At 30.2% G+C, this 22,987-nt stretch overlaps 1 protein-coding gene across 5 annotated transcripts; it reads left to right on the top strand.

Annotated features, from left to right (window-relative positions):
* LOC143233927 (ras-related protein M-Ras-like) lies at window positions 1-22,987 on the top strand. Of its 5 annotated transcripts, none has more exons than XM_076470823.1 (7): window positions 77-383; window positions 1,882-1,918; window positions 2,270-2,447; window positions 11,618-11,771; window positions 16,744-16,843; window positions 17,680-17,759; window positions 21,916-22,987. In XM_076470823.1, exons 1-7 carry the CDS (start codon window positions 268-270, stop codon window positions 21,989-21,991), a joined length of 741 nt encoding a protein of 246 aa, XP_076326938.1. In that variant the 5' UTR covers window positions 77-267; the 3' UTR covers window positions 21,992-22,987. The 5 variants fall into 5 exon arrangements, with proteins under 5 accessions (XP_076326939.1, XP_076326941.1, XP_076326942.1 ...); XM_076470825.1 differs by having other exon boundaries at window positions 97-115; window positions 2,129-2,447; XM_076470824.1 differs by having other exon boundaries at window positions 1-115; window positions 1,882-2,447.

Raw genomic sequence — 22,987 nt, 5'->3', positions numbered from 1 at the left:
CAAATTTCTTGTTCTTGCATATTATTTAGCAATAATATGAGTAATAACGAAGACCATTGTTTTGTACACTTCTAGCGGTGGAAAGGGTAGTCTTGGGTGTAAATGTGTAAATATGGTAAGCCTTAGCACTAGTTAATATTAATGGTGAAAAATATTGTTGTTGTAAGTATGTCGGTAGCAAATATATAAGCAAACACTTATATTATGTTGAGTGATAGTCAAATTTATTGAAATATTTATGTATAATTTAAGCAATTGTAAACTGTTATGTTATTAGGTATTACAATTTGCCAGGTTGCATTAGCAGTCGCATTTAACATCCCACCCGCCTTCTGTTATTTTGTTTTTGTTGACATCGTTCAGAAGGGCGTGAAATCGTTAAGGTAAATGCTGTGTGAACTTTCCATACTTTACTTTGTGGAGAAAGAAAATTTTGTATTTGCATCCACCCCAATCTTGTAACTTATGTCTATATACTGTCTAGACTCTTAGAATTTAAAAACAAAACTTGTAAACCTTTGTAATTGAACTTTGAAAACCACTTTATATTTATCCGACCTATGTAGACTTTCTTTGCGTAGATTTCTTCTAGAAAAAGTAAACATCAAGCACATCCTTAAGTTTAACATCAAATATGGATAACTATTGAAAATGCAAACCCACCTTTGAAAAGTAGCAATGTTAAACTTCCACTCCACTAATGCTTGATAAATAAAACTATCTTTAACTGGAGCTTAGCATATGTATTTAATGTTGTACAAGGTGTTTGGAAAGTCACTGTGCACATGTATATCTATTAACAGACATGTTTCAATATAGAATACAGGAGGTAAATATGAATGATGATTATAAACAATGTTGAAAGTGATCCCCGTTGGCATCAATACAGGCCTGGATCCTTCTTATTTTGTTTCTAAACACTGCTATCAGTTGCTGGCTTCAAATAGACTTAATAAAATATGATTACAAAACTGCACAGTGACTTTCTGAACACCCTGTAGTTAGACGTGTCCTCTCATTGGCATGATTCTGCTTATAATATGTTCCCATTTCGTTGTGATAATATTATAAAATAATGTTTGGTAAGCCCCAAGGTTTTTATGTCTATTACCTGTTAGTCATCTGTTCTCAAGAAAACATAATTTAAATGACTTGAACTTATCCCCATAAGACAAATTCCATTTCTAGAATCATGTTAATTAGCCATTCTCTGAACATTTTCAAATCATAGATAAAAAAGAAGAAAATTGTACATAATACTCCAAGTGAGGCCTGATTAGCAGTTTTTAAAAAAATGCAGAGTTTCAAGTGTGTGTGTGTGTGTGTGTGTGTGTGTGTGTGTGTGTGTGCATGTGTGGAGGGTTGAGCATTAAGAGTAGCTTCACAGGTGGCATCTTTTTAGCTTCCCTCTGGTCAACAGTTATAATGTAGGAATAGATGTGCAAGAATCTAGTAAACTATGATCAAATCTTACCATCATCCTGTTGGTTTTAAAACCATTGTCTTTGAAAATACCATAACTTCAACTTTCATTTTTATATACATTTTCTCTACATAAGTATAGTGTCTTCACTTTTTTGACACAGCTAATGCAACCCATGCATAACCAATCATATTACATATGCATGTTATGTGATTAATGTACTGTAACTTTTCAAGAAACGGTAGCAGATGAGAATGCCATGTATGTTAACTATCATTACTGCTACTAACCAGTCAATTAAAATGTATAATGTCTTTTTGCTTCAGTGTCTCTAGCAAATAGAAAAAATTTAGAACTATTTTAAACATTTGTTTACCCTGTAAATTAGTATTAACTACATTCATCTTTAGCAGAGTGAAAATAATAGCAGCTTTTTTATTTATTTCTTTTTGATGCAGGTTCAGTGTGGATATTTTTATTGTAACTGGACTTGAAGTAAGTCTACAGCTTAACAACATTCTTTATTAATTTTTATTTAGACTGTAAAATGCACCAGGAAATACTAACTTGGTGTATAGTGCACGTTTTTCAGTAAGTAGTTTTGAAAAACTATTTTTCCTTTGGTAGTTTACTGGTCATTAACATATAGTAATTGTGGCTTTTGTGAGATATTAAATGCTAATTTGTGTTTCATTTACTTGGCAGTTTCAAAAAGTGACTTCTATAACTTTTTCAAGATCTGTAAGTTATAAAGATCTATAAAAGGTTTTGCTTACTTCAACAAGTGCCTTTTGTGAACTATTGAGAAATCACTCCATTGAACTTTTAATTATTACCATGTCTAAGGCCCCAAATGAAAATCTTGTAACCTACATTCTTGTTGTTGTTGGTGACGGGGGTGTTGGAAAATCTGCACTTACGATTCAGTTCTTTCAAAAACTGTTTGTTACTGATTATGATCCAACCATAGAAGACTCGTACATACAACATACAGAAATAGATGGCCAGTGGTGCGTTCTCGATGGTAAGTTTTGTTTTTCACAACACTACTCTTTTATATGCTCTCTTTATATTTTCAATTAATTTTGTAGAATATTTTAGTATGCAAATTTTATTTTAGTATTTGTTTTATTATTTCTTTTTTTGGAATGAAAATTATTATAGAATTGCATGAACTGTGATTTTGCAGATTATATTTCAGGGCATTTATATTTTAAACACTTTCACTTGTAAAATGCAGTACAAAAACAGGATATTATGAAAAGTTCTTGACTAAATGCTTGATAATTTTTGTTTTGCATATGTTTAGCAGTTTTTAAGCTTATTACAGTGTATGGTTTAAGAAGTGACAATTCTATTTTGGGCTAGTATTCTCCCATACAAGAACTGTAAATATGTGCACAACTTTTATGCAGTTTTATACATAGTCATCATCTGATTTTTTTTAATCATTAAAATTTGTCTTCCTCATGTAAACATCTCAAATATTCAATCTTAGGAATACTGGACTAGAGCAGTAATTTCATTTCCTTATGTTTCAATACATTGTAGTTATATTTTCTCAGTCTTAAAAAAAAATTAATTGTATGTTTTATATACTACCAGACATTCTTTATCATTATACAGTTTAATCCTTTTTGCAGGTTCTTAAATTAAATCACAGTTGTAAAAAAATAAATATCCAATATTCAGTTTTTTTTACCTTTTCCTAAATATAATTAAAATAGGTAATTAATGAACTTCTAAATTGATTAGCCCTTTTTTCATCTCTGTTTGGTACCTGGTATTTTTGTTTTTATCCTTGAAATAGTTACTGTTGATGATATTTTGTCAGGAAAATTAATATATATTTTATTTCAGATATTAAATTCACACTAAGCATAGAAAGAAATATATATATATATATATATATATATATATATATATATATATATATAAGGTACCAGTTGGTCTTTCAAGTTTCTACTTACATATACACTGATTGATGAAGAAAAATAAAAATGAAAATTTTTAAACTTGCTACTTGTTTTTCAAGAATCATTGACTCTCCTCTTAAACTTTTGTGATGTTTCAACCTCTGTTGTTGCTGACAACAACTCATTCCATAAATTAATAACCTTGCTAGAAAAATAAAACTGTCTTAAATGAGATCTAGCCCGTATTTCCCAAAATTTAAACTAGTGCCCTTAATGTCTTCAGATAAGGCATAAAGAAATCAAAGGCTTTTATCCTGTCTTTATCATAGATAATATTCTAAACATCAGTAAGATTACCACTTAACTCTTTCTTTCCTTAATGTTCATAAGAATGGTGAATCTTTTGTGTGTGTGTTCTATAGACCTTTTATTTAAAATTACTTCATATTTCTTCACAGTTTCAAATAAACCATAAGAAAAGTTTTTTTTTTAGCTTATTTTAGTACCTGTTCAACTTCATTTCTATTCACCGTCTACTGAATACCTCTCAGATCATTGACCAGTAATTCACAAAACTACTGGTTCTTGTTGATCAGAGAACCGAGCTCATCTACCTAGTCTAAGCTGTTTTTCTTTTGACAATACAACTTAAATCTTTTTTTATGAGTCACTACAAACCTTAAATGTTAAAGTCAAGAATACTCTTCCCAGCTGAGTTTTCAGTCCAAATAAGAAAAAAATTGCTTTTCTCTAAATAAAATTTTATACATATATTAGTATCCATTGTGAATTTCATGCTATTCTGTGTGTTCAGTTTTCAGTTCAGTTTATTTAAGAAATAAGGACTATACACCCAGTATGAAATTAAAGAATAAAAATATAAAAAATATACAATCATGTAAAAGAAAGAAGATCCACATAATTAATCAAGTGTGGGTCACAATGAACAAATATTGTTATAAAATATTGAATTAATTAAGATTCCTTTCATTAAGTTTTGTGCAATTTAAGCATATTGTAACATTTTAATATACATTTTTTATGTATATAAATAATTTTTTGGTTTCTCTGTGTTAGTTATCCATGTCTTTTAATACTGACTTAATATTTAAATTTATCTTATTTCACTTTGAAAATTAGTAAAAAATTTTGATTCTTCATATAAACAACTTTTTCCTTGTTTACTCTAGGAAGTTTTAAATATCCTTCTTCTTCAGTTCTTTTTTGATTTATTGATTTTATTTGTTGCCAGTTTTGAATATCTGCAATGAATCTATTCAGTTTTTTTTAACATATAATTTACACAGCAGTAGTATATTTCAATTTATAAAGCTAATTTAGTATAATCATATTGTGACAATGGTAATACACACATAATATATTTTATAAATAAATTAAAACTGTTTAATATGTACTTCCCCAGCAGATGATACCATATTATAGAATTGAATCAAACAATATTTTTCAATTCATTCTTGTGTAAATATGATTTTAATAATAAAGCCTTACTACTGATATCTTTATTTTTGTCTCTTTAGTTGAATGTGTTCTATCCAATTTAATTTACAATCTAATATTACTCTAATGTATTTAACACTGATTTTTGTGTGTAATTGGATTAAAATTCATATTATTCTTAACACATAAATATGTACAAATAGTTTTAATAAATTATCATTTTGCTTTGAAATAAGTTTTTATTTAATTTTTTGTGGAAACTTTCATGAGCACTGTTTTATTTACATTTAAAAATAAATTGCTATCATTCCAAATTCTTATGCATTTTAAATCATTATCATACATTCTGTTATGGATTGATGCTGAATCATTTTCAAAACATTTGTTCATTAAACTTAATTTCTTAGAAAACATTTAAATATAATAAAAAGAGTAATAAACTTAATGAGGGTACTCCAACAATTAAGTTATTCTAATCACTTATTGTTCTAACTGCTTGTTTAGTATTCTTATGTTTATGATAGGAGGGGCTGAAATCTCAATTTTTTTCTTGTAAAAGGAAGAGGGAGAGAAGGAATCTGATACAGGTGTTTAAAATTGTAAAAGGAAAGAATAGTGTCAATACATTCTTTTTCATATTTAACAGTGAGAATAGTAGGACAGAGATATACCCTTGTGTGGTGTATATAAATATATATATAAAGGAGACTATATTATTGTTTTAATGCTATCTTATAATTCAGTTAAACCTGGCTAAGTTTTCATTCTTATTACCTTTTTTTTTTCTAATTTATTTGGGAAAATTTTAGCTTACAAATCTTTTAATATTCTTTCAAAAGATTACTGCTTATGTATGTACATTACATAAAATATTTTTGTGAAAAGTTTATCTGTTGTGTAGGATAAGCCATTGCTGGATGGAAGAACAGAGGGTTTTACAAATGGGGTTCATTTACATTAATCTTAGACCATTGCACTTTATGATTTACATTAATGACATAGATGAAACCATTGTTAATAAATTACTATGAAATTGCAGATGATATTGCAGGTTTGGATATTGCTAACTGCAAACAGGATGCAGCTCATTTACAAAAGGATTTAGTAAATAGAGCAAGTAAATGGCAGATGAAATTTTGTTTTAATAAATGTAATGTAATGTACAAGGGTTATCATAAGTTGAATTAAGTATAATTTGGATGAGAATAACCTTAACAGTGTTATGAAGGAAAGGGATTTTGGTGTAGTGTGCAATCAGTCTCTAAAGCCATCCATGCAGTGTACTGTTGGTAGCAATAAGGCAAATAAGAATTTTGGTTGTATCCAGAGAAATATTGAATACAAGCTTAAAGAGGCTATAATTTTATTGTAGTCACTAGTTAAGCCACAATTGAAGCATTGTGTTTAGTTTTGGGCTCCTTACCTAAGAAAATGCATCAGATTGTTGGAAAGTGTTTAGGAAAAGGTTGGATTTTTGTCCAAGGAGAATCTGAAATCTCTCATTGTTTTCTCTTAAAAAAAAAAAGTTAGAATGAGATATGTAATATTTTAAAAGGAATTGATAGTGTTGATGCAATATCTTGTTTTCATGATTAACAGTGAGAACAGTTGGACTAGGGAACACAAATATAAATTTTGGCAGGATATGAGTTATTTTCAGCTGAGATTTTCATTTTTTAACAGAGTGATTGGCACTTGGAGTAGGTTGCCTTCAGATGTTGTAGAGATGGTATATTTGAGTGAGGTTAGTAGATAGCTTGACAGGTATATAAAAGATAAAGGGTGGCTTTAATTTTTTTTAAATTTATTTATAATTAGTTTTAGTTTAGAGGAATGAAATAGTCAAGCTGGGCCAGTAGGTTCCATGTTGTCCCATGACATTGATATTGAAGGCTAGTTGCTTGTCTCTTTTTAAGTTGCTGCATTCATTTTGTATCCTCTTGTTTTGTAGTACAATTTCCTATTTTGGTATTTTGTTTCCTTTATATTAACCATCATTTCTAACATAATTTTTTAACTTATTTTTCTTGAATGACAGTCTGTTGATGATTTAGGATCATTCATTTCACTTTTACATTCAGAAATTTTCTTTCTAATTTTACATACATTCTGTTTACTCATTTAGCATGTATTATAACATGCTGGCATGTGCATAGTTAGTCTTATCGTACTTACATTTGTACTTTTCTGGTTTTCTTAACAAGAAAGTGAAAATGTAAATACTCTTCATTTCATGACTGCAGCTCAGTTTCCAGCTGTTCTTAATCTAATTGGCATTTCAGCTTTGGAACAAAAGGCAGTATGGTGGCTGTATAAAAGTTAATGGCATCCTGACTGGAATATTATGATGTAAAAAATTGGCCAATCATGCTTGAGCCACAGTAAAGGTGATTAGAAGAAAATTGAGTTGTCTTAAATCTCTGTTAAAGTTATAAAAATATCACATATTTCAAATGCATATAACCATGACTTTTTTTTTTTAAATATATATATATAAGCAATTTTATAGTTATGACAATCAGATGTCAATAGTTATCCTGGTTATGCAACCATCTAATAGGTACTGATATGTTTTACTAAATAGTAATTAATAATTTAATTATTATGCTAATTTGTTGTTGTCCAAGGAAAGCCCTGACAGAGACTTTTTTGTATCTTCTAGCCATTGAATAGCACACCACTCTTCTGATATAATTACATACTTTTTGTTGGCTAGTCTCAATTAACTGTTCTCTAATGCACAAACTTTTGCTTGCTAGTAGCCTTTAATGCCCATCTAATTATATGTATATAATACATTTCAGTTATGTTTAACTATGCAAATAAGCATGCGACAACCTTCCTTTAGTTGGAGTTGAAACACCCTCCTACTGCAGCTCACTCCATTCATGCAGTTGGACCCAGTCTTCACTTTGAGATCTCTCCCATGTGAATCACTTTCTCAACATGCCTTGGTTCACCAACAAATTGTAACTGCTTCTAAGTTGGGTCTTTCTTCCAAGGCTTTTGATGACAACCTTCAATGTGTCTGATGCTTATTTTCACACCCATAGTGCTTGGGCATCCCATCATTATCCACAAATATCACATTAATTATGAACTCTTCTTTTTAAGCAGGCACCAAACCTTATGCTACCTGCTGGGTTGTTTGGTCATTTGCCCCATTATTTCATTCTTATGGGCTCAGTTTTCATAATTTTCCTCAATACCCAACTTGAAATTAAATAGGTGGATTGGATTATCCACTCTACTCAATATTTTGTTCATTTGAGAGTATTTTTCTCAATTCATATGTAAACCAAGTCCAGCCTTCTCTTTTCTGTCTGTGATCCAAGGAGTTTTTAGTTCAGAGGGCATTATCTGCACCTTTTCTTGTGTGAGAGGTTCTCTCTCTTTGGCAAATTGGTCATTATTGGAGTATTTTATTCCTTTGGGCCATTCCTACATCATTTCTTAAAGTGGGTACCACAAGATCATTGCTACTCCATTAGGGATCTTCTAAATTTTCAAATATCTCTTCCTGTTTCCTCTCAGTTTGACTTCTTCTGAAAGTTAGACAGGGATAACATGATGGTAGGGGTACCTATTCTTTTTACCCATCCATTTGGTCATGTCTTCACAGATGCCTTGTGTCTGGATTCAATGCATGCTGCAATACACAAAAAATCTATAGAAGAGTTAGGTCATCATATCAACCCTTTGGAACTGCTTACTGTTTGTGGTGTGAGGGCTCATTTTCTGTTATTTCTGCAAGACATGGCAGCTGTGATTCATTCCATTTACTCAGTGGTTGCTTCTTACATCACCAGTCACTTGATCCTGGTCCTCATATTCCTGCTCTATAAATCTCTTCTTCTAGACTCACAGCCATCAAATTCATTTGCTGGCTTGCCACATATGAGGTGCCCTCAATCTTGTTGCAAATTGTTTGTTCTATCCTGACAAAATTCTACCAACAGTTTTCTCTCAACCCCCATGTATTCTGGTAACTATATTCTCAGTGGGATATTCTTCAACTGGGTGCACTTTCTACTCACTTGAATGCCAAGATTCCTGTCTTTTTGGTTCTCAGTTCCACTTGCTTTGGCTGTGTTCAAGTCAGGATTGGAAAGACCATTCCTTTATGCATGCTGTAATATCTTTTTACCAAGCAATTTCTCTCATCCATTCTATTCCATACCTTTGATCCTTCTTGTGACTCATTTCTTTCTGGCTCAACTGTTGTTTCTCTCCCTATCCCTTCTCCATGACCTGTTGAGGTAGATTCCTAAACGTGGTGAGGGAACTACCCAGAAAAGGTTCTGTATTTTCAGTTATCTTTCTCTGGTATTTTAACATATTTGCCATGCAGCTTTATACTATGTTAACTTGCTTGTTGAAGTGAACCACTACAAACTGTTTCACTTTCCCTTCCTTTAACAACCATTTGCATTCATTTTTTGTCACCAGTTGAGTTTACAGCATGATCCCAATCTTCATTTCAGTGGTGTTCTTCTTCTTGTGGTTACTGAACCAAAGTTCTTGGGGCTTATCTTTGAAAGTACATGTACTTTAATTTTTCACATTAAGTAGTTTCATGTCAAGTGTATAAGGCATGGAACATTTCGTATACCCTTTCTTTCACCTGTTTTGGAGTGGATTAGTAGTCTATATTTTGAAGATCTATTGTATCATCAAACATTCAAATCTATAGTTTTGCTGAGGCCCTCTGCCTTGAAGATGTTGGACTTTGTACATTATCTGGAGTGATATGCTCTTATTTAATCTAGAGTATGTACACCAAGTCCCTCAAACTTTCTTTACAATGTGCAGCCAAGCTTTGATTATTACAACAGTGCCAACCTATGGTTGTTCTTCCTTTATTACTGGGCTGTGCTCTTTCAGAATAGATGGTATACTATTCTTCCTGTTGGCTTTCATATACAGACATAACTAGTCAAATTGGGTTTGTCATTAGATGATGCTTCTCAACCCTACAATCAGCCTTTTCCATCATGTCGCACTACCATTCCCACCTCTGAGTCTTCTGAAGATGATAGATACTCTTGATTGGAATTACCATCTTCCCTTCATCAAACATGTTTCAAACCATACTTTTGTTCCCATTCTTATGTTTGGTTCAAAATTGTTATTCTTTGGGCTCTGACATGGTTTGTTGTGACACAGTGGTTGCCCATAGGATTTCATCTACAGTTTTTTGTTCCTTTCTAAATTGTATGCCATTTCTCTTGCCTTGGACCACATAGAAGCTAAACACTACACTAACTGTAGTTAGTGTACTTTTAGCTGTCTGCTAGCACTGGAATCTCTTCAAATCAGTTCTGACTCTGTTCTCTTAGACATTCAAAAATGATTTCCCACTTTTTACTGTCTTCCATTTCTAATCAGTTTTTTGGGATGCTTGGCCAAGTCAGTATTCACCAGAGTGAAGTTGCTGACACTATGTTTTTCTACTCTGACACTGCCATGTCTTTGTCTGTTTCATTTGGCAGTTAAGTTGGATGAGAAACTTCATAACAAGTTTTCCCAAATCAAACCTACTATTGTTTTTTGGATGTCTATTTCTATAAGGATCAACAGGATGCTTATTGAAATAAATGAAAGGTACAATGTAAAAGCAGACTACAATTGTATGTAGAAGTTTATACCTTTCATTAAAAGTTCTACACCAGAATAACCACAATGTTTATTCTAATGTTCTTTCTCTGCAAGTCGTGCTGGTTTCATTTCAAGATTAACATATGTATGTATTTTATATAAGACTGGGATCTTAATATATAATGATGTGCTCAAGGATTTTTCATTTTATTAGTCTTCAGTGTAGTATTAAATATAAATATGTTTTGAAATTAAAAGTAACATGGTAACTTCTCATGCAATCCTAGGACTATAGTAAATTATAGTTTTACATATGGTTATACAAGTTATAGTGTCATTCAGCTAAAAATATTTATCTTTTTGTGAAACATTCAGTTGTGGTTGTTCATCATCTCTAATGGTGCTATAAATAATATATCATATTTTGATGTCATGACAAATTTTTGAGTTATTTTATCTTATGGTTATTTAAATTGACAGTTTTGATGCACTGACATAATGGAAGTAGTGGAGTCATGTTTGTAAGTGTTCTAGGTTTTTAACTCATATAGGGTCCACACATAAATAACATGGGGAGAATAATGAATTCTCAATTAGCCAAACATAAAAACAACATAGTCTTGTGAGTCATAATTACTGGTTTTAACACTGATGCTTTAAAACAAAAGTGTTTATTAACTGAAATATAAAAGTTCAATTAATTTTATTATTGATACTAAGTGAACACTTAATTACTGTATCTGTACAAACCTGCATAAGAATATGCAGTAGTAGTAGAACATTTTATAGTTAATCTATCTATAAACATAAATACACCTATCATTATTATTGGATTATGGCTGACATATCATTAACAGCAAAGGTATCAAGCTGATACAGCAGTGTATTCTAATCTTTATAGGTAAGAATAATAGCATTTTGAATTAGTTATGCTAAATACTAGGTTGAATTTTATTTATGATATCAGTTATAGTTGCCCTGGAAAATGGACACAGTTTGTGTTCAAAATGTGTCAAAGAAAACAAAAAACGGATAACTAAGATGTAGTGAAATGAGTTGGATGATTAATTTGTACATATTCATAAAATTAGTTATTTTTTAAGTATAAATATTCTGCATCAATTTTAACGAGGGAGGTAGTTTAATGTTTAGGTATGTACTTTTCAGAATATTTTTTTAGTTTCAAATTTTTTTTTTTTCAAATTGTATTTTTTATCATTAGTCCTAGATACTGCTGGACAAGAAGAATTCAGTGCCATGAGAGAACAATACATGAGGAAAGGAGATGGTTTTCTTCTGGTATATTCAGTCACTGACAAGCAAAGTTATGAAAACATACCTTACTTTCACACTCAGATCTTAAGAGTGAAAGATAGGTAAGAAAACACATTTCCACTTTCAGAGTTTTTTGTATATCCCTATTCAGATTTTTATTCTTTCATATGTTTTGAATTTGATGATGTTTAATTTCATGGTTTAATTTTTTATATAAGGCTGATAAAATTGGCTGTTTGGACTTGTGGGATCAGTTTAATGGGAGAAAGTTGTTTTAGAATGGATTGTTTACATTTAAATAGGGCAGGGCAAGGGATATTCTGAAATAGTGATACCATCCTATCACTTCAAGGTATCTCAACCTTAATTTGCCCTCTAAGCATTGCTAAAATTTCTCGGCAGTGCACCAGTCTGTTATATCCTTTCATTTTATGCCATTGCAGCAACATGTACTGAGCATGTGACCACCCTCCACCAATCATACTATGCCACCTATACCTGTATCTTTTCAACATAATACTTGCTTTCTCGATCAGCATTCTAGGGTAGAGATGTGTTTAAACTCATCTTCCCTGTGACATGATTTTGGTTGTGCTTCATAACTTTATATCAATTTCAACTTCAAGTTTTGACTTTCTTGTGTTTAATTTCCATTGTTTCTGCTGTTTGTTTCAGAAATGTTCCTGTTTTCTAATTCTGCTCTGTTTATATGCATTCAAGATTTAATATGGCAGATGTTAAAATTCCCACCATTGGTAGAACACTAGTCCTAAGGTCTCTGGTGGGCCAACAGTATCTGAAGAAACACACGTGTTATGTTGTGTGGAGTTTGTCTTATATTCAGCCAACAATTTTTTTCTTTCACATTATGCTTTTTGTGAAGAGGGATGTAACTACTGTGTGGAAATTGTTATTTTATGGCACTTTTCCACACAAAATGCTGAGGTGGATTTTGTTCAGTGAAAAAAAATACAAACAATAAATGGAAGAAACTGTCAGAAGTCAGATAACAGAGAAACTAGTTCTGACATGTTAGAAATTATAGTTCTCAGGGGACAGTCTTTATGCATTTTAGGCAAACCATACATATTATTTGAGGAAGGGTTAATATGTTTTAACTTCCTTAAAATATACATGTAAGCAGCAAGAACTGGAAGGAAACGTATGAACAACTTCCTTTCTTGGATGTTTTGTTAAACATATGAATCCAAGAACTGATCCTCTTAGTATATTGTAAAGTACCAAATTCTTCAAGATATGTTCAGTTTTTTATCATTTCACTATAAACAAGTCAAAATGTTATTTCTTCATTTTTTTCATAGAGAATACAAAATATGCCACCCAAAAACACTTGAATACAAAATTGAAAATATCTTTTCCGTTTTCAAAGAACCACATTTTCCTTGGCATTTAATTACAAATTGCCATCTTAAGGCAAGAAAAGCCTTGTTTCATGAAAGTAGAGAAACATAATAATAATGCAAAACTGCATTGTATTAGCTACAACACTAACATTGAAGCCTCTGAGAAAATGTTAAGGAAAAATAATTTTAGAATCATACATAAATATCAGAATACCATTGAAAATAACTTAATATAAAATAGAAAAACTCCTGAATATAAAAAAGCAAGGCATTTATATCATGCCATGTTTTTTTTATTTTCAGGGGTTTCTATACCATGCCAATCCTGTGAGAAATGTAGGAGAAACCACAAGAAGTACTGACAAGAGTTTCTTAACATAACAAAAAATAAATTTAGGAACCAATACAGTGTTATTTTACTTCATTTGAGCAATTCTGGCTATTGAATTGATTGGAAATCAACAAGAATATTATACAAAATGGTTAATAACATAAGAAAAATCATTTGAAAGTTGCTTAATCAAAAACCTGCATAATTTCAATATCTTCAAAGGTCACTTTAAACTTAACTGTTTGATGTTCTATGTCATTAAGGGAACTCCAAGATCAGTAGTCATGTAGGCATTTTTTGACCAGTTTATATACATATGCCAGGCTGTGAGGCTAAAGAGGTTGCATGAATGTGTCAAAACTAGTTTCTCTGATATTGGACTTCTGACAGTTTGTTCCATTTACTGTAGTTTTTTTACTAATTGCTACACATGATATTGTGTTCTTCATTTTTCAGTGTGTTTTTCTCATTCTCCATGTTCAGTGACATTATAGCAATTTGTGTGGATGAACCTCATTTCTGAACTTAATAATTTAGTTCATTGATGTCTTTTCTGCTAAGTGTTTGGTAAGCTATAATTTTATTCTTCTTTTGTCATCTATATTAATTTAGTTTAAATTTCCATATGGAATTTTATTATTCCTTTGTTTTTGTTTGCATTTTACTTCTTTTTGCTGTTACTGTTAATATATTTACAAGTTCCTTTTTGTACTACTAGTTATGTTTAATTGTGAATTAGATTAGAGTTTGTAACTTTGTTACTTTTAACTGGGTACCTTTTTATTCTAATGTTCTTTAGAGCTGAATTTCTTTTCATGTGTTTTTGTCTTGTAAATTATCTGGGTGGACTTGTATGTTTGATATTTAAGGGTCATTTATCTTCTGAGTTCCTTTAGTGGTTTTTTTACTTGGGGTATTGCATACTGTCTTCTGTTTTAGGTCAAATTTCACAGTTCTGTATGTTTATTTCTGTGTACTTTGTAGATTTTACATTTTTGTTGGTTTGTTAGTAATGATTACTTCTCAGTAGGTTTAAGTTGTGTCTTTGGCTATTTTTCAAGACATTTTCATGGTCTCCTTGAGTTTTATCATTGGGTTTCTACCTTCCATTTTGTTCTCTCTCTATCCTTCTAGATCTTCTTCTTTTATCTTCTGGATCGTACCTCATCAATGAGCTATTGAATGGGTGGTACCCACTCACCCAGGATTTAAATTTTGTGTATTTGGTGTCTCAAAAATACTTAGGAGATTAGAGTCTCGCCATTGCTCTTTTGTAGCTGTTTTCTTATTTGGAGACACCTCACTTTGTGCTGGAGTTCTACCTCACACTAGATAAAGAGCATATCTGTTCCAAGAGTATTGTTAAACCACAAAGGTTTGTCTTTTTTTATAATTGTGGCATATTTATACTTTCATGATGGTTGTTTTCTACTTATTTGATTACTTTTAAACCCTCACTGGATCCTTCATCTTTGTAATGTGGGATTTTAGTTTTGGGAGAGTGAAGGTTGTGCTGTTTCATAAGTTAGCATTTTCTTATACAGAAAATGTATTTCTGATAGGCACTTAGTTCAACTCACCCTTTCTTCCCTCTGATTTGTCAGTGTTTCTAGCTTGTATTTGCAAATTCTTAAAATTAAGGAATGTGCTGCAATTAGTATTGTAGTGCAGTATTATTGGCAAGTGGTAGCCACATGATAAACACGTTGCTGTAAAGGTGTGGAAATGAAGACTTTTAGCAATGCTCTGAAGGCAAATCAAAATTAAGATAGCTTTGAGTGTGGGGTATTAAGTATCTGTAGGAAAAATATTTTCAGTTTTGTTATAAAATGTTAACATGGCTGTAAGGGAAGCTTTAAAGTAGGACTATACAGTTGTGAAGGCCAAGATAAACTAAATGCAAAAACATAAGATACAGAGAAATGTTAAAGCCATATAACCTGAGCACGTTTAAAAAGGTGGACTTTTCTACTTTGGAGGTAAATTGAGAATGGTGGTGTAAATGATTGAGTAATATATAAATGGAATTGAGTGATGCCATGATCATTACCTGGGCTCCGAGGAAGTGTTTTGTATATTTTCAGTGTGCTGTTGTTAAGTGTATCTTATTTCTGGTGCGACAGGGATGAAAATGAGAGGATTATGTAAAAAGATGTTAGAGATGTTTTGTTTTACAGATGGTGAAGAAAAACTATGCTTAAGTTAGAAAGATTAGGGGTAAACATTGAGTTTACACTACATGAAAAAATAAAACAGAAAACAAATTAATGATTGGAGGTCACCGATTCTAGGTTCTAGATTTATTTCACTTGGTTGAATAGTATTTAGATTAGCAGTCCAGTAAGCCTTTTTTTCATCTATATATCAGCATTAATTTCAAAATCAGATCAGTTTCAATGTTGATTAGAGTTATATTGTTAATAGAATAAGGTTTTTTACAGTATTAAGTGACAAGTAGATCTTTTTCAGTTTTAATAGAAGATCTGTAGTTGTTGAACAACTCGTTTGGATATGTTCTGCATGCTGGAAAGTGCATTTTTATATTAGATAAGACAAATGGTATTTTATAAAATACACTTTTAGAGAAAAAACTCAACCTTAAAAATAGTATTGTACTAATTCATTAACTTGGTGATGTTTAGAGCAAATGCTGTTTTTCAAGCCCAGAGCTCAAACATGTTAGCTCAAAGCATCATCAAGTTCATAAATGGGATTTTATGTTGTGCAAGTAATCTTTTTAGAAATTTTACAGTTTCTCTGACTGTACTTGCCAGAAAGAGAGTCAGAAGTTTTTATTAGTTTGCAGATATGAGAATGAGCTTTATTACATTCATAAAAACTACTGACTCTTTTTCTGACAAGCACAACCAGAATAGTACAATTTTAATAGCTAATCTATGCATGGAGGTGGGTATCTATTGGAAATATTTTTCAGGTAAGGAAAATCTTAATTTTAAGAAAGGTGAAAACTATAGTTAAATTAGGCTCAATAACCTGACACAGCTCAAGGTTTTACTTTATTTCACTATTATATTTAAACTTTTAAGAATAATTGCATATTATAAATTCAATTATTGATTTTCTGTTGTGGGTGGCACATAAAATTATTTTCTCAAAATAGCAAAATAACGTGAAATATACTAGTTTCTAAACATCATCAAGTTAAAGTGTATGCAGAATATGTCAATAATACAGATGTTTATTTATGCTTTGATGTATTTTTTCTAAAATGCTTTTTATAGTTTTCATTTTATTTTTGTGTATATACATATATATGCTTAATTGTTCTTTAAATTAGCTTTGAATTGTTATAATGTTATATAATAACAAATATGTGAGCAGAGAGTTCTAGAAGCAACTGTTAAATGATTTGTTTAGGGATACCTACCCTATGTTGCTGGTAGCCAATAAGGTTGACTTAGTTCACCTTAGAGTTGTGTCAGAAGAACAAGGAAAAGAATTGGCAGCTTTGCTAAAGGTAAGCACATAAAGTTTAAATGACAGTTATTGAATGGAGTTTTACATAGATGAATTGTACAAATCTCTTAAAACTGCACCATGTGTATCTGTGTATTGCAATAAATACTTATATTTTCTCTGATCAGATTATTGTTTATTTACCTTTTTATGAAGCTTCATGCTTATCTAAATGAGAAGTGGGTAAAAGTGAGAACTATTAATGGCATTATTACAGTGGAATAATTGTTTGTTTTTGAGCTAAACCACATTAGGCTAACTGCTGTGCTCACCATATGGATTAAAACCCTGGATTTTTACCATTGCAAATTTATATACTTTTGGTGTTCCACTGTGGGACAGAGTGGAATAATATGGTTAACCCTACAGTAGGTGTACAAAATTAGTGTAACCAATTCTCACCATATATTGTTAGAAATATGGTAATTGTTCAGTTCATGATGGTCCAGAAGTTAGTTGACCTTTAGGTGTGGAATAATCATATTTGCAGCAGCAACATTTTGTTGGCCATTTGTCAGTATGTCCGTAATGCTTGTGTACTGTTCATGTGCACTTGTACATTAATCTAAAATGGATGATAATGTACTGATCTGGATACCTTTGAAGCACCATATATTATGCATTTGATTTTCTTCAAATACTGTAAAGTATCATGCCCTGTAAGTTTGTTTATTTTAAAGCTTACTTTAAACTTTATTTAATTTAAACATCTACTGTTTTTTATAATTTTTTAGCACTTCTTCTACTCTGAATAAAAAAAAAAAAATACAATGATTAAACTAATAATATGTATAAGAAAAATGCAAACCATACAAAGATACCTTCCTTGTTCTTCAGATCCCTTACATAGAGACAAGTGCCAAAGATCCACCACTCAATGTAGATGCTGCTTTTCATGAAGTAGTTCGTATCATCAGGTACAGTAGGTTATGTATTTTATTAGCAAAATTTTTGTGCTGTATTTAAGTATATAGTACCTTCACCGACAAAGTACAGTAAGACCCTTCTTTAAACTGATTTGTTATAGAACTTGTGTATCCTAGAAGTATTTTTTCATGAGAACGAGAAAAATAATTAGAAAATTCATAACTCTCTGAACACTACATTTTCATGGTAATGGTAATAGTGTACTAAATAATTGTTGTTGAATAAAATAATGCAACAAAGAGTATAGAATAATAACATGCAAAATATAGACTTATCCTGTAACTATCCGAATTATTCTGCCATTTCTACCAATGCAGTATGAACTACACAATATTGTTTCCATGGAAAAAAAAACATTTTTCTAGGAAATGATCTACAAATATCTGTACAGAAAATAATGTAATATTACACTTTATTTGATAGATGAAAACCTTGCATGTCTGGTGGTTATAATTAATATAGTTTAAATGTAAATGAGAACTATATGTATTGATGAATCCTGAAAGATGTGGCAGGAGGGGTCCATTTTTCTATTTGATGGCTCTTTAACCAAACAAGATTTGAAGACTAATAGCAAGTTACTTTTCCCAGCAATTATGATATTTTATTGAGTAATTTACCAGTGTCTAAATATAGTATTTAGACATCATTCACAGTTAAGAAACAATGCTTTCAGTTACATATCTCCATTTGTAATATTTAAATAATTGTGTTTAGGACTCTGTGCTAAGGAACCCATCCTGATTGCTAAATGGGGTATTACTGTGTTTGTTTAATTTTCCTACTTAACCTGCACGTATATGTACTTTGAAAAGTTGGCTGTGCACAATTATTTAAGGTTGCAAGTTATTACATTTCCATGCTGCTCTATCTCCTGTGTTTAAAATTCATTTATGTTTATATTGAACACTGGTATATGTATTCAAATCCATTTTTATTATTGTAAAAAACAAGAACAAAAACATAGCTATGAAAAGTAACAACACTTTTTTTTATCATTTCTAGCATTTTAGCTGAACGTTTTTATTTTTCATGTGCTTTTAAATCCCTGTACTAATTATTTTTGTTTTCATACAAATGTAAATTTTGTTTGTAATTAATTGTGACAGTTGCACAAAAGATAAAGCATACAATCCATTGTAACACTTAACCAAAAACATCTGAAGTCTTGTGTAATTTTTTTTTAAATTGAGAGTGTTTTATAATTTGTATACTCATAATTAGATCTTAATGTAATATCATGGTTTAACACAATAAAAATGTATTGTTCCAGGTAACATTATGAAAGTAAACTAGAAGGCTAAAATGTTAAGAGTAAAACTTATCTTGTTTTTACACATATTTTTTACTTGCATATGTTAATGTTTCTAGTTAACATTTCTACGCAAGTCTGTGTTAGCATTTTTCCTCTGAAGCTAGTTTATGCAATGGAGATATCTACCACGAGCTAGGATTCCTTTATTATATAAAATCATTTAGGTTTGGAATTGTTATGAGATTTAACTGTTTAAGCAAATGTGAACTAGTTTAACTGCAATTTCTGAATGCATTGATTCACTGAATCTATTCTACAGCTGGTTTTATTGCATTGGAAAAAAACGGCAACAAAATACTAGTATATGGAAGTTTGAAACTTTAGAATTACTTTTTACAGATTGTGTTCCTTTTAAAATAAAATAACTTTTTTACAATTGATACTTGTATGAATTTAGAGCTTTGAAATTAAAAAAAAATGTGATATTTTTCAAATAAACAGTAAAGAATGTTTAGCTGTGCTATATATTTTAATTACTGACTTTTATATCTTTCTAAATTTTTGTAAAACATATCTGTGAAGATTTATTTCATAAACCTGTACATTTAATTTTTGTTTGGTTCATAAAACACTATGCAATTTCATATGATATTTATGATCGCTTCTCACACGTGAATATTTCTGCTAAAATTATGCAATTTTTTCATAGAAACATGTCTGAAGTTAATTCTCTGAAATTGAATCGATTGTAATGTTCAAAATCTATAAACATTTGTGGTCAAATATCTGTAGTTTTCCAACTAATAAACATTTATCACAGTCATAGCTTCTAAGGTTTTGGTGTACCAACTGTAGCAAACTTACAACAGTATTATTAAACTGTCTCCTTGTGTATTGATTTAAAAACTTTAGGTGATGTTTTCAAAAATTCAGTTGGCCCAACAATACTATTATTTACGTACATATATATGTTGTTGATTCTTATGCTTGAGAAATACTTTACAAATTTAGAGAACAGCAGGATTTTTGCAGCACGTATTAAACAATATAAGTTATATACATTTCTAAATATATATTTAATAAAACAAACATTAACATTAAAATATATATTAGTAAACCTGTTATGTTGTGCTCTCATGCTACATTTTGTTTATGTTGTGTTACAGAAAATGATTTTTTTTTCTTATGTGTAAGGATGTGGCACTATCTATGAATGTAATTATTGTTAACATATTTCAAAGGTAAAAAATTATCAATAATCGTAATAACGTTGGGTAGAGAAAGATGTTAAATCACCATTAACATGCCCCTTGTTTGGTTGAGATTGGCCTAGAGACCTAGTAGTAGTTAGAAAATGGACAGATAGATAGACACACAGGTTTCTGTGCTTCATATATATATTTGACAATGTTTTAAGACAGGAACTAGTGTTTGTGAGTTCACTAAGTAATATATGCTATTTTGTTTGTGCATTTCTTTCACAAGTTAAATTAGTTACAATACTGAATATAATTATTTTGATTTGAATTTGTTGTCAATTATTATACTTTTAATGATTGATTTGTATTGTTAAACTATATTATGTTTTTAGGACTAATTTAAATTTCTTAATATAGTTAAACCTTGTTAAATATTACATTTATGGCAGGAAAGATTACTAACAGCAATGCTACCCAACAGACAAAACAATGCATTGTAATTTTTATATATAAATACAGGAAAGAGAAACATGTATATATATTTAGTTATGATGATGGCCTGGTTGATTTTTATTTGTAGTGTACTTTTGTTGGTTGTAATTATTTCTGTTATATACTATGCAATTTAGAGAAGATGTTATACACACCAAAATGTTATTTCAAGATAAAGAAATGTATACTCATTATTACAATTTAATAGTTTAATAACAAAATGACAAAAAATGTGAAATCTTCTATCACATTAAGTTTTTTTCATTGGGAAGAAAATTACTGTTTTATTATCAGTATAAAACACAGGCAACAGATTGAGGGTTATAAAAGAGATTGTATAAAAATTAATGAAGTGTTTAATATGTCTGAAGATATATATTATTAAATAGAATTCTAAAAAGACCTTTTTATTGATTTGTTGTCATCATTTCAAGTAATAATCCAAACATCCAAAACAAACTTGTAATAAAAATAGTAATACAATTGGTAGCTCACTACAGTTCTCTGCTTTAGTTCCAAATATATTTTATTATTTCTCAGTAATCTTGTCTCTCCAGAGCTACCTGAATTTTTTGTGAAATTTTAAGCCTATTGGTACTTGAATATTTGTAAGTATTAATTTGTCAACTTGGCTACTATCTTTTTTGTGTGTGTAAATCTTTTATATTTGCACTTATTATCTTTCACTTTGTTTTTAACATACACACATTTGTTTCATAATTTCACTTAAAATTTTTTTATGGCCCAACTTGGTTTGGTTGACCTTTAAGTTCTCATATTGTGTTTACTCCACACTGTTGTGCATATTAGTGATTTGAGTCTGTAATTTAGTGTAGAATATTTATTCTTACACATAATTATATGATATTATACTAAACTAAAGAGGGGATTTCATTAAAATTTTGATTTAATGTAAGCTTTTGATCAAATTATGAATGAATTATTCATTGACCCATTTTACCAGTAAGTAAAATATTAGAAGATTAGAGAAAATGATTACATTTTGTGGTAGGATAAATTGTTGTAATCCACAACAATGAGACATAGGTGTGTGTTTTTTCCTGTAGTACAAAGTTTGAAGCATATGATGGCATACCTGATTTTATGTTAATGTGTAGTGAAATGTTATTTTATGGCTGTAAGCATTACCATAGTAAAGTTAGATTCTGCTTAATACAGTTTTTTTTTCTTTCATTCCAGAAACCAGCCTCCATGTGTTAACAGAAAGAAGCAGAGAGAATGGTGGAAAAGGGAAAGACATTGTATGCTTTTGTAGTGCTGCAAATTTTTAATGCACTTGAAAGAAAAACTCATTTTACCTGTGAACCAGTACTTAGCTCAAAAATCAAATAATGATCTCTGAAGAGAGGTTCACTGTGCATGCATTTTGGAGCATGCAATGATATTTCTGCAACTCTTGTCTTGTTTTTTTATTTCTTTGAGATATATTATGTTTTTAAAATTTGCATAATACATAGCCTACTTTGACATTTTAAATTTACAGCAACAATTTAAAGTTCTGTCAGGTCAGATAGATCAAATAAATGTACTCTCATCTCAAAGCTGTTTGATACATATTTTAGTAAGATACTTCATCTTTCATTAAACATTTTTCTAATAAAAGTGCCCTAATCACCTGACCTAATAGTACATGTTAACATAAAAAGCAAAAAGATTTATAAATAATAACTGTGAAAGGAACTAAAAAAACTTGTATTTTCATTGTTACTTTTGAACTAAAGTATTGCTTATAAAGTTTTGTAAGTTGTATGTTTTATACTATTCTTCAATAGTTCTGAGTATTGTATTCTAGCTGCTATTTTGAAGTTATAAAGTGAATCAAAACATAACAGAAAATATATGTGTAAAGTATATATATATAGATATAGAAACTGCTAATTTTGTTTATAGTAGCTACAGTTCATGTGAAGGAAGCTCTAAATGAAGAGAGAAATACTACAATAGGAATGTGACACCAATTTAAACAATAAAAATAGTAAATGAGCAAATGTAATTAATTTCCTAAGTTGTATTAGGAATTGGTTTGGATATAAAATTTTGCTTCAATCAATAGATACCTTAAAATTTTATTTTAAAAAATGATTAAGAGAGACAACAGTAGCTTCCCTCTAAAACTGGAATTAGGAATGGAGCTGTAGGCAAATCGTGTAAAGTTAATAATAGATATAATTTCTTTGAGCAAAAATACCATTGGCAGAAAGTAAATCATGTTTATATATATTTGAAATAAAGTTTGGTGAATTGGAATCTA

This window comes from Tachypleus tridentatus, chromosome 12 (assembly GCF_004210375.1).
Source record: "Tachypleus tridentatus isolate NWPU-2018 chromosome 12, ASM421037v1, whole genome shotgun sequence".
NCBI classification, from domain to species: domain Eukaryota; kingdom Metazoa; phylum Arthropoda; class Merostomata; order Xiphosura; family Limulidae; genus Tachypleus; species Tachypleus tridentatus.
Note: the sequence above shows the minus strand (reverse complement) of the source record. Positions and strands in the feature narration are given on the sequence as shown.

Excerpts from the sequence above, each read along its gene's own strand:
- LOC143233927 (XM_076470823.1), top strand. The coding sequence starts at position 268 with ATGTTATTAGGTATTACAATTTGCCAGGTTGCATTAGCAGTCGCATTT. Across the intron at positions 1,919-2,269 it reads TTATTGTAACTGGACTTGAA|GCCCCAAATGAAAATCTTGT; the intron begins GTAAGTCTACAG and ends ACCATGTCTAAG. Across the intron at positions 17,760-21,915 it reads GAAGTAGTTCGTATCATCAG|AAACCAGCCTCCATGTGTTA; the intron begins GTACAGTAGGTT and ends CTTTCATTCCAG.